This window comes from Hyla sarda, chromosome 2 (assembly GCF_029499605.1).
Source record: "Hyla sarda isolate aHylSar1 chromosome 2, aHylSar1.hap1, whole genome shotgun sequence".
Lineage (NCBI taxonomy): Eukaryota > Metazoa > Chordata > Amphibia > Anura > Hylidae > Hyla > Hyla sarda.
The window spans coordinates 324472826-324484749 of NC_079190.1; the positions used below are offsets into that span (position 1 = coordinate 324472826).

An 11924-nucleotide genomic window follows, 5' to 3' on the forward strand; every position below is an offset into this window, starting at 1 on the left:
TGCCTCCTCTACTAGTTTTGACGCATCTGCGCCGTCCTCAGGAGGAATAAACGGCGCAGATGCGTAAAAACAAGTAGAGGAGGCAAATTTCTGATTTTAATCAATTTCACAGATTCCAAATGTTTGGGTACTGCAGACCCATAAGACAGGAGATCACTGGGTTAATCCAAGAATTTAATAATTATCCGGAACTGTGAAATTGTGGTTTTAATCACTTGTCATCATTTTATACTAATAGAATAAAAGTAATATTTTACTTTAATTGGGGGGTTCACCTTTAAAGGGATTTGTGCCCTGGGCTTAGGCCCCGGGTTTGTGTGATATATATTAGTGGGATCCCTGACGCACCAAAGGGTTTTTTTGTGGTTCTATAACACTGCACACACTGATCTTTTACACAGATCACTGGCGTGTATTAACATGCCTGTGATCAGTGTTATCGGCGCTTGACTGCTCCTGCCTGGTTCTCAGGCACGGAGCAGTCATTCGCTGATCGGACACCGAGGAGGCATGTAAGGGCCCTCCCATTGTCCTGTAAGCTGTTCGGGACGCCGTGATTTCACAGCGGCGGTCCCAAACAGCCCGACTGAGCAACCGGGATACTTTCACTTTCACTTCAGACGTGGCGGTCAGCTTTGATCGCCGCGTCTGAAGGATTAATACAGGGCATCACCGCGATCGGTGATGTCCTGTATTAGCTGCGGGTCCCGGCCGTAAATATACGTCCTTCGTCGTTAAGGGGTTAAAGTGACAGTGGTCAGATGTGGCCGTGTCCTACAGTGAAAATTGGCTGGGTCCTTAAGGGGTTAATAGTAAATTGTCCAGTGTCGGGCAGCTGCTGCCAAGGCAAATAAAATCATGGGGTGCATCAATAGGGGCAGGGGCGGACATATCACCTGTTCAGCCGGTTCGGCTGCACAGGGGCCCAGCGCGTTAGGGGGCCCACCTAGTGGCCGAGGTCACAGCCTGGGCCTCACAGTCTGGGCCCCTGCAGGGCCCCCTGCCAGTACTTCATACTACATGCTGCAGCAATAGGTCCCGTCCCTGCCGCTGACAGCAGTAATTTACCTTTAAACCGGCCTAGGCAAGACGGACAGGCCAGGGGCTGATGGGAACAGACGTGCCCCGCGCAGGCACGCACGTCTGTTCCAAGCCCCTGACGTCACGTGCCATGGCCTCAGACCCCGGCAGAAGCGACAGGAGCAGCAAACCCTCCCGCCTCACACGGCCGCATCGCTGAGCAGATGAGGTGAGGAGAGTGACGATCAGGTGCAGGGCGGTGGGAGGGGGGGAGGGGATTGTAATGATGATGAAGAGGACAGGAGGGGTGTTGAAGAGGTTGGTGGTGTAATGATAAGGAGGATTGGGGGTCTGGGAGAGCGTAGTGTTGATAAGGAGCACCAGAAGAGGGGTCAGGGGTGTAATGATTAGGGGGTTTAATGTTGATGAGAAGGACGGGGGGTTGTCAGCTGTGTGGTATATGGGGTGATGAGGAGACTGAGGATGGAGTGCATGGGGTGTATGGGGTGATGAGGAGACTGAGGATGGAGTGCATGGGGTGTATGGGGTGATGAGGAGACTGATGATGGAGTGTATGGGGTGATGAGGAGACTGAGGATGGAGTGCGTGGGGTGCATCGGGTGATGAGGAGACTGAAGATGGAGTGCATGGGGTGATGAGGAGACTGAGGATGGAGTGCATGGGGTGATGAGGAGACTGAGGATGGAGTGGATGGGGTGATGAGGAGACTGAGGATGGAGTGCATGGGGTGTATGGGGTGATGAGGAGACTGAGGATGGAGTGCATGGGGTGTATGGGGTGATGAGGAGACTGAGGATGGGGTGCATGGGGTGATGAGGAGACTGAGGATGGAGTGCATGGGGTGATGAGGAGACTGAGGATGGAGTGCATGGGGGGATGAGGAGACTGAGGATGGAGTGCATGGGGTGTATGGGGTGATGAGGAGACTGAGGATGGAATGCATGGGGTGTATGGGGTGATGAGGAGACCGAGGATGGGGTGCATGGGGTGATGAGGAGACTGAGGATGGAGAGCATGGGGTGATGAGGAGACTAAGGATGGAGACCATGGGGTGATGAAGAGACTGAGGATGGAGTGCATGGGGTGAGGAGGAGACTGAGGATGGGGTGCGTGGGGTCTATGGGGTGATGAGGAGACTGAGGATGGGGTGCATAGGGTGATGAGGAGACTGAGGATGGAGTGCATGGGGTGATGAGGAGACTGAGGATGGAGTGCATGGGGTGATGAGGAGACTGAGGATGGAGTGCATGGGGAGATGAGGAGACTGAGGATGGGGTGCATGGGGTGATGAGGAGACTGAGGATGGAGTGCATGGGGTGATGAGGAGACTGAGGATGGAGTGCATGGGGTGATGAGGAGACTGAGGATGTGGTGATGAGGAGACTGAGGATGGAGTGCATGGGGTGTATGGGTGATGATGAGACTGAGGATGGGGTTCATGGGGTGATGAGGAGACTGAGGATGGAGTGCATGGGGTGATGAGGAGACTGAGGATGGAGTGCATGGGGTGATGAGGAGACTGAGGATGGAGTGCATGGGGTGATGAGGAGACTGAGGATGGAGTGCATGGGGTGATGAGGAGACTGAGGATGGAGTGCATGGGGTGTATGGGTGATGATGAGACTGAGGATGGAGTGCATGGGGTGATGAGGAAACTGAGGATGGAGTGCATGGGGTGATGAGGAGACTGAGGATGTGGTGATGAGGAGACTGAGGATGGAGTGCATGGGGTGTATTGGTGATGATGAGACTGAGGATGGGGTTCATGGGGTGATGAGGAGACTGAGGATGGGGTGTATGGGGTGATGAGGAGACTGAGGATGGAGTGCATGGGGTGATGAGGAGACTGAGGATGGGATGCATGGGGTGATGAGGAGACTGAGGATGGAGTGCATGGGGTGTATGGGTGATGATGAGACTGAGGATGGAGTGCATGGGGTGATGAGGAGACTGAGGATGTGGTGATGAGGAGACTGAGGATGGAGTGCATGGGGTGTATGGGTGATGATGAGACTGAGGATGGGGTGTATGGGGTGATGAGGAGACTGAGGATGGTGTATATGGGAGTGATGAGGAGACTGAGGAAGGAGTGCATGGGGTGATGAGGAGACCGAGGATGGAGTGTGTGGGGTGTATGGGGTGATGAGAAGACCGAGGATGGGTTGTGTGGGGTGATGAGACAGAGGATGGGGTGCTTGGGGTGTATGGGGTTGATGAGGAGACTAAGGATGGGTTGTGTGGGGTGTATGGGGTGATGAGACTGAGGATGGGGTGTGTGGGGTGTATGGGGGTGATGAGGAGACTGAGGATGGGTTGCGTGGGGTGTATGGGGTGATGAGTGTATGGGGTGATGAGGAGACTGAGGATGGAGTGCGTGGGGTGTATGGGGTGATTCAGTGGTTGGAACGGTATTTGGCAGTATTATATTGTTGGAGTACAGTGGTTGGCAATAGGGATCGACCGATATCGTTTTTTTAGGGCCGATACCGATAATCGGTGGAGGTTAGGGCTGATAGCCGATAACTTAGGGTGGGGTGTATGGGGTGATGAGGAGACTGAGGATGGGGTGATGAGGAGACTGAGGATGGAGTGCATGGGGTGATGAGGAGACTGAGGATGGAGTGCATGGGGTGATGAGGAGACTGAGGATGGAGTGCATGGGGTGATGAGGAGACTGAGGATGGAGTGCATGGGGTGATGAGGAGACTGAGGATGGAGTACATGGGGTGATGAGGAGACTGAGGATGGAGTGCATGGGGTGATGAGGAGACTGAGGATGGAGTGCATGGGTTGATGAGGAGACTGAGGATGGAGTGCATGGGGTGATGAGGAGACTGAGGATGGAGTGCATGGGGTGATGAGGAGACTGAGGATGGAGTGCATGGGGTGATGAGGAGACTGAGGATGGAGTACATGGGGTGATGAGGAGACTGAGGATGGAGTGCATGGGGTGATGAGGAGACTGAGGATGGAGTGCATGGGTTGATGAGGAGACTGAGGATGGAGTGCATGGGGTGATGAGGAGACTGAGGATGGAGTGCATGGGGTGTATGAGGTGATCAGGAGACTGAGGATGGGGTGCATGGGGTGATGAGGAGACTGAGGATGGGGTGCGTGGGGTGTATGGGGTGATGAGCAGACTGAAGATGGGGTGTGTGGGGTGTATGGGGTGATGAGGAGACTGAGGGTGGAGTGCATGGGGTGTATGGGGTGATGAGGAGAGAGAGGATGGGTTGTGTGGGGTGATTAGACTGAGGATGGGGTGCGTGGGGTGTATGGGGGATGATGAGACTGAGGATGGGGTGCGTGGGGTGTATGGGGTGATGAGGTGACTGAGGATGGAGTGCATGGGGTGATGAGGAGACTGAGGATGGGATGCATGGGGTGATGAGGAGACTGAGGATGGAGTGCATGGGGTGTATGGGTGATGATGAGACTGAGGATGGAGTGCATGGGGTGATGAGGAGACTGAGGATGTGGTGATGATGAGACTGAGGATGGAGTGCATGGGGTGATGAGACCGAGGATGGAGTGTGTGGGGTGTATGGGGTGATGAGAAGACCGAGGATGGGTTGTGTGGGGTGATGAGACAGAGGATGGAGTGCATGGGGTGATGAGGAGACTGAGGATGGAGTGCATGGGGTGATGAGGAGACTGAGGATGGAGTGCATGGGGTGATGAGGAGACTGAGGATGGAGTGCATGGGGTGATGAGGAGACTGAGGATGGAGTGCATGGGGTGATGAGGAGACTGAGGATGGAGTGCATGGGGTGATGAGGAGACTGAGGATGGAGTGCATGGGGTGATGAGGAGACTGAGGATGGAGTGCATGGGGTGATGAGGAGACTGAGGATGGGGTGCATGGGGTGATGAGGAGACTGAGGATGGAGTGCATGGGGTGATGAGGAGACTGAGGATGGAGTGCATGGGGTGATGAGGAGACTGAGGATGGAGTGCATGGGGTGTATGGGTGATGAGGAGACTGAGGATGGAGTGCATGGGGTGATGAGGAGACTGAGGATTGAGTGCATGGGGTGATGAGGAGACTGAGGATGGAGTGCATGGGGTGATGAGGAGACTGAGTATGGAGTGCATGGGGTGATGAGGAGACTGAGGATGGAGTGCATGGGGTGTATGAGGTGATGAGGAGACTGAAGATGGGGTATATGGGGTGATGAGGAGACTGAGGATGGAGTGCATGGGGTGATGAGGAGACCGAGGATGGGTTGTGTGGGGTGATTAGACTGAGGATGGGGTGCGTGGGGTGTATGGGGTGATGAGGAGACTGAGGATGGAGTGCATGGGGTATATGGGGTGATGAGGAGACTGAGGATGGGGTGCATGGGGTGATGAGTAGACTGAGGATGGGGTGCATGGGGTGAGGAGGAGACTGAGGATGGGGTGCATGGGGTGAGGAGGAGACTGAGGATGGAGTGCATGGGGTGTATGGGGTGATGAGGAGACTGAGGATGGAGTGCATGGGGTGTATGGGTGATGATGAGACTGAGGATGGAGTGCATGGGGTGATGAGGAAACTGAGGATGGAGTGCATGGGGTGATGAGGAGACTGAGGATGTGGTGATGAGGAGACTGAGGATGGAGTGCATGGGGTGTATGGGTGATGATGAGACTGAGGATGGAGTGCATGGGGTGATGAGGAGACTGAGGATGGAGTGCATGGGGTGTATGGGGTGATGAGGAGACTGAGAATGGAGTGCATGGGGTGTATGGGTGATGAGGAGACTGAGGATGGGGTGCATGGGGTGATGAGGAGACTGAGGATGGGGTGATGAGGAGACTGAGGATGGAGTGCATGGGGTGATGAGGAGACTGAGGATGGAGTGCATGGGGTGATGAGGAGACTGAGGATGGAGTGCATGGGGTGACGAGGAAACTGAGGATGGAATGCATGGGGTGTATGGGGTGATGAGGAGACTGAGGATGTGGTGATGAGGAGACTGAGGATGGAGTGCATGGGGTGTATGGGTGATGATGAGACTGAGGATGGAGTGCATGGGGTGATGAGGAGACTGAGGATGGGGTGTATGGAGTGATGAGGAGACTGAGGATGGAGTGCATGGGGTGATGAGGAGACTGAGGATGGAGTGCATGGGGTGTATGGGTGAGGAGGAGACTGAGGATGGTGTGCATGGGGTGATGAGGAGACTGAGGATGGAGTGCATGGGGTGATGAGGAGACTGAGGATGGAGTGCATGGGGTGATGAGGAGACTGAGGATGGAGTGCATGGGGTGATGAGGAGACTGAGGATGGAGTGCATGGGGTGTATGGGGTGATGAGGAGACTGAGGATGGAGTGCATGGGGTGATGAGGAGACTGAGGATGAAGTGCATGGGGTGTATGAGGTGACGAGGAGACTGAGGATGGGGTGCATGGGGTGATGAGGAGACTGAGGATGGAGTGCATGGGGTGATGAGGAGACTGAGGATTGAGTACATGGGGTGATGAGGAGACTGAGGATGGAGTGCATGGGGTGATGAGGAGACTGAGGATGGAGTGCATGGGGTGTATGAGGTGATGAGGAGACTGAAGATGGGGTGTATGGGGTGATGAGGAGACTGAGGATGGAGTGCATGGGGTGATGAGGAGACCGAGGATGGGTTGTGTGGGGTGATTAGACTGAGGATGGGGTGCGTGGGGTGATGAGGAGACTGAGGATGGAGTGCATGGGGTATATGGGGTGATGGAGACTGAGGATTGGGTGCATGGGGTGATGAGGACACTGAGGATGGGGTGCATGGGGTGAGGAGGAGACTGAGGATGGAGTGCATGGGGTGAGGAGGAGACTGAGGATGGAGTGCATGGGGTGTATGGGGTGTTGAGGAGACTGAGGATGGAGTGCATGGGGTGATGAGGAGACTGAGGATGGAGTGCATGGGGTGATGAGGAGACTGAGGATGGAGTGCATGGGGTGTATGGGTGATGATGAGACTGAGGATGGAGTGCATGGGGTGATGAGGAAACTGAGGATGGAGTGCATGGGGTGATGAGGAGACTGAGGATGTGGTGATGAGGAGACTGAGGATGGAGTGCATGGGGTGTATGGGTGATGATGAGACTGAGGATGGGGTGCATGGGGTGATGAGGAGACTGAGGATGGAGTGCATGGGGTGATGAGGAGACTGAGGATGGAGTGCATGGGGTGATGAGGAGACTGAGGATGGAGTGCATGGGGTGATGAGGAGACTGAGGATGGAGTGCATGGGGTGTATGGGTGATGAGGAGACTGAGGATGGGGTGCATGGGGTGATGAGGAGACTGAGGATGGAGTGCATGGGGTGTATGGGGTGATGAGGAGACTGAGGATGGAGTGCATGGGGTGTATGCGGTGATGAGGAGACTGAGGATGTGGTGATGAGGAGACTGAGGATGGAGTGCATGGGGTGTATGGGTGATGATGAGACTGAGGATGGGGTTCATGGGGTGATGAGGAGACTGAGGATGGAGTGCATGGGGTGATGAGGAGACTGAGGATGGAGTGCATGGGGTGATGAGGAGACTGAGGATGGAGTGCATGGGGTGATGAGGAGACTGAGGATGGAGTGCATGGGGTGATGAGGAGACTGAGGATGGAGTGCATGGGGTGATGAGGAGACTGGGGAGACTGAGGATGGAGTGCATGGGGTGTATGGGTGAGGAGGAGACTGAGGATGGGGTGCATGGGGTGATGAGGAGACTGAGGATGGAGTGCATGGGGTGAAGAGGAGACTGAGGATGGAGTGCATGGGGTGTATGGGTGATGAGGAGACTGAGGATGGGGTGCATGGGGTGATGAGGAGACTGAGGATGGAGTGCATGGGGTGATGAGGAGACTGAGGATGGAGTGCATGGGGTGATGAGGAGACTGAGGATGGAGTGCATGGGGTGATGAGGAGACTGAGGATGGAGTGCATGGGGTGATGAGGAGACTGAGGATGGAGTGCATGGGGTGATGAGGAGACTGAGGATGGAGTGCATGGGGTGATGAGGAGACTGAGGATGGAGTGCATGGGGTGATGAGGAGACTGAGGATGGAGTGCATGGGGTGATGAGGAGACTGAGGATGGAGTGCATGGGGTGATGAGGAGACTGAGGATGGAGTGCATGGGGTGATGAGGAGACTGAGGATGGGGTGCATGGGGTGATGAGGAGACTGAGGATGGGGTGCATGGGGTGATGAGGAGACTGAGGATGGAGTGCATGGGGTGATGAGGAGACTGAGGATGGAGTGCATGGGGTGATGAGGAGACTGAGGATGGAGTGCATGGGGTGATGAGGAGACTGAGGATGGAGTGCATGGGGTGTATGGGGTGATGAGGAGACTGAGGATGGAGTGCATGGGGTGATGAGGAGACTGAGGATGGAGTGCATGGGGTGATGAGGAGACTGAGGATGGAGTGCATGGGGTGATGAGGAGACTGAGGATGGAGTGCATGGGGTGATGAGGAGACTGAGGATGGAATGCATGGGGTGATGAGGAGACTGAGGATGGAGTGCATGGGGTGATGAGGAGACTGAGGATGGAGTGCATGGGGTGATGAGGAGACTGAGGATGGGGTGCATGGGGTGATGAGGAGACTGAGGATGGGGTGCATGGGGTGATGAGGAGACTGAGGATGGGGTGCATGGGGTGATGAGGAGACTGAGGATGGAGTGCATGGGGTGATGAGGAGACTGAGGATGGAGTGCATGGGGTGATGAGGAGACTGAGGATGGAGTGCATGGGGTGATGAGGAGACTGAGGATGGAGTGCATGGGGTGATGAGGAGACTGAGGATTGAGTGCATGGGGTGATGAGGAGACTGAGTATGGAGTGCATGGGGTGATGAGGAGACTGAGGATGGAGTGCATGGGGTGATGAGGAGACTGAGGATGGAGTGCATGGGGTGTATGAGGTGATGAGGAGACTGAGGATGGGGTGCATGGGGTGATGAGGAGACTGAGGATGGAGTGCATGGGGTGATGAGGAGACTGAGTATGGAGTGCATGGGGTGATGAGGAGACTGAGTATGGAGTGCATGGGGTGATGAGGAGACTGAGGATGGAGTGCATGGGGTGTATGAGGTGATGAGGAGACTGAGGATGGGGTGCATGGGGTGATGAGGAGAATGAGGATGGGGTTCATGGGGTGATGAGGAGACTGAGGATGGGGTGCGTGGGGTGTATGGGGTGATGAGGAGACTGAAGATGGGGTGTATGGGGTGATGAGGAGACTGAGGATGGAGTGCATGGGGTGATGAGGAGACCGAGGATGGGTTGTGTGGGGTGATTAGACTGAGGATGGGGTGCGTGGGGTGTATGGGGTGATGAGGAGACTGAGGATGGAGTGCATGGGGTATATGGGGTGATGAGGAGACTGAGGATGGGGTGCATGGGGTGATGAGGAGACTGAGGATGGAGTGCATGGGGTGATGAGGAGACTGAGGATGGAGTGCATGGGGTGATGAGGAGACTGAGGATGGAGTGCATGGGGTGATGAGGAGACTGAGGATGGAGTGCATGGGGTGTATGGGGTGATGAGGAGACTGAGGATGGAGTGCATGGGGTGTATGGGGTGATGAGGAGACTGAGGATGGAGTGCATGGGGTGATGAGGAAACTGAGGATGGAGTGCATGGGGTGTGTTCCGCTGTCAAAACACTGACTATGTGTGATTATAAACGGACAGCTAAACACTTGTTAGAGACTGCAGTAAACAGAAGCCCATGCTTGTATTGTCCACCAGAGGACTCCAACTTTATTTTAGTCTGTGAAACTGCAATACAATACAATAACAGCATATCAGTACACATGGAATCATTAGCCTAGCATAAATGACAAATAACTAAGCAGAAAGGCACTTACAGGTGATGATGTCCCAAACCTCATGGGAGAGATAGATACATGCTGCCTGCCCAGTGGAAGAATGACCTCAAGATGGTGGAAGAGCTTCCTGGAACAAAGGTCACTTCCTGTCTGTATAAACTATCTGTGTAAGTAAAGCTGATATTAACTTCTGCCACTAGATGGCAGTGGTACACTACACAACCTATCATTATAATGCAGTTAACCTAAAAAGGCAGCACACTCCCTGCCTGATATAATACATTATATCACTACCTATACATATCTGATGTACAGGGAAAAACATATTAATAAGATAATGTATTCCTGACCAGAACTAGTAACAAACTATAACATAAGTCCACAATATCAGTGTCTCTTGGCTGTGGCACTTCAAGCTGGTAATCCACATGAAGAAATAGTTCTGTCCATAAACCCATCTTCAGATAGGAGAAGCCGCACTAGGCCAAACTATCTCCTACCCCATTTGTAATCCACAGAATGGAATTCAGCTCGTGGCAAATGTCACATTTGAAAACTCTCAATGACAAGCTCTTAGTTATGTATTGAGCCAATAACAGAATAGAAATACTCAAAGGAGAACAATGACATCAGAAACTGGTCTGGCGTACACTTTAACAGTCCATTGTTTCGTGACTTTCACTTCAACCTTTCTGACATTACCATCTTTACTTGGCAACGTATTTGTGACAATTCCCATAGGCCAGTTATTTCTGCTTTCTTGAATATCTTTCAATAACACAACATTTCCCACCTTGACATTGGGACCAGTCTCTGCCCATTTCTTGCGACTTTGTAAGGTAAATAGGTAATCTCTCCTCCATCTCTTCCAAAATGTATCAGCCAGACATTTGACTTGTTTCCATTGCTTTGCATGAAGTTCTGTTGTACTAAAGTCTCCACAGGGGGCTGATAAAGAGTCTACCTTTTGGGTCAAGAGCATAGCAGGGGTAAGAACTGTTGGGTTATCTGGATCTGTAGATATTGGTACCAAAGGTCTTGAGTTAATGATGGCCATAACTTCTGCCATGAAAGTACTCAAAGTCTCATGAGTCAGGTGAGTGGGTTTGGATTGGAGCAACATTGCATCTAAAATTCGTCTAGCCACACCAATTAATCTCTCCCAAGCACCTCCCATGTGAGATGAGTGTGGAGTGTTAAAGAGCCATGTACATCCTTTGTCTTGGAGATAATCTAGAAGTTCTGCATCATTTGAGCATATATGCAGCTCCTTGCATGCTCCTACAAAGTTCGTACCTCTATCTGAGCGAATCAACTTAGCCGGACCACGAACAGAAAAGAATCTTCTCAGAGCATTGATGAAACTGGATGCTGACATGGACTCAATCAATTCTATATGCACTGCTCTTATAGAAAGACACGTGAAAAGAACAGCTCAGCATTTGCTGTCAGCGCTGCCTCCTCTAGTTCGGCGTGTTACAACTTCCCAGGGACCAAACACATCAACACCCACACTAGTGAATGGAGGTTCAGGATTGACTCTATCTTTTGGTAATTCTGCCATCTTTTGGCTTTCAAATCTCCCTCTGAGCTTACGGCATACGACACATTTGTGAATGATTGCAGACACTAGACGTTTTCCACCAAGAATCCAGAATCCTGCAGCTCTGATTGCACCTTCAGTAATGTGTCGCCCTTGGTGTACTGTTTGACTGTGATAATATCTTATGATCAAGGTAGCAATGTGGTGATCGTGAGGAATGATGACAGGCTGTTTCTCCTCATCTGACAGCATGGCATAAGATAAACGGCCACCTACTCTCAATAGTCCATATTGATCTATAAAGGGACTTAGTTTTGTAAGACGGCTATGTTTAGGAAGCATCTTTTGCTGTTCAATACAGTCATATTCTTGCCTGAAACATGTGCGCTGTAGAGAAGAAATTATAACTCTCTTGGCTAGTGAAAGTTCTTCTAAACTAACCCTTTCATGGAAAACTCTCCAACTTCCAGGTTGGTCATCATTAGGTTTCTTTTGGAAGCTTTTGGTAACATGGATTAACTTCGCTATAACCCTGTTC

General features: G+C 52.6%; 1 protein-coding gene across 1 annotated transcript; it reads right to left on the bottom strand.

The window, feature by feature from the left end:
- Nucleotides 1–9729: 9729 nt before the first annotated feature.
- On the bottom strand, nt 9730–11614 carry LOC130357927 (uncharacterized). The gene is made up of 2 exons (XM_056560679.1): nt 9883–11614; nt 9730–9793 (listed from the first exon to the last, which is right to left on the bottom strand). Exon 1 carries the CDS (start codon nt 11219–11221, stop codon nt 10454–10456), a length of 768 nt encoding a protein of 255 aa, XP_056416654.1. The 5' UTR covers nt 11222–11614; the 3' UTR covers nt 9730–9793; nt 9883–10453.
- Between the last annotated feature and the right edge of the window lie 310 nt (nt 11615–11924).

Excerpts from the sequence above, each read along its gene's own strand:
- LOC130357927 (XM_056560679.1), bottom strand. The coding sequence starts at position 11,221 with ATGTCAGCATCCAGTTTCATCAATGCTCTGAGAAGATTCTTTTCTGTT.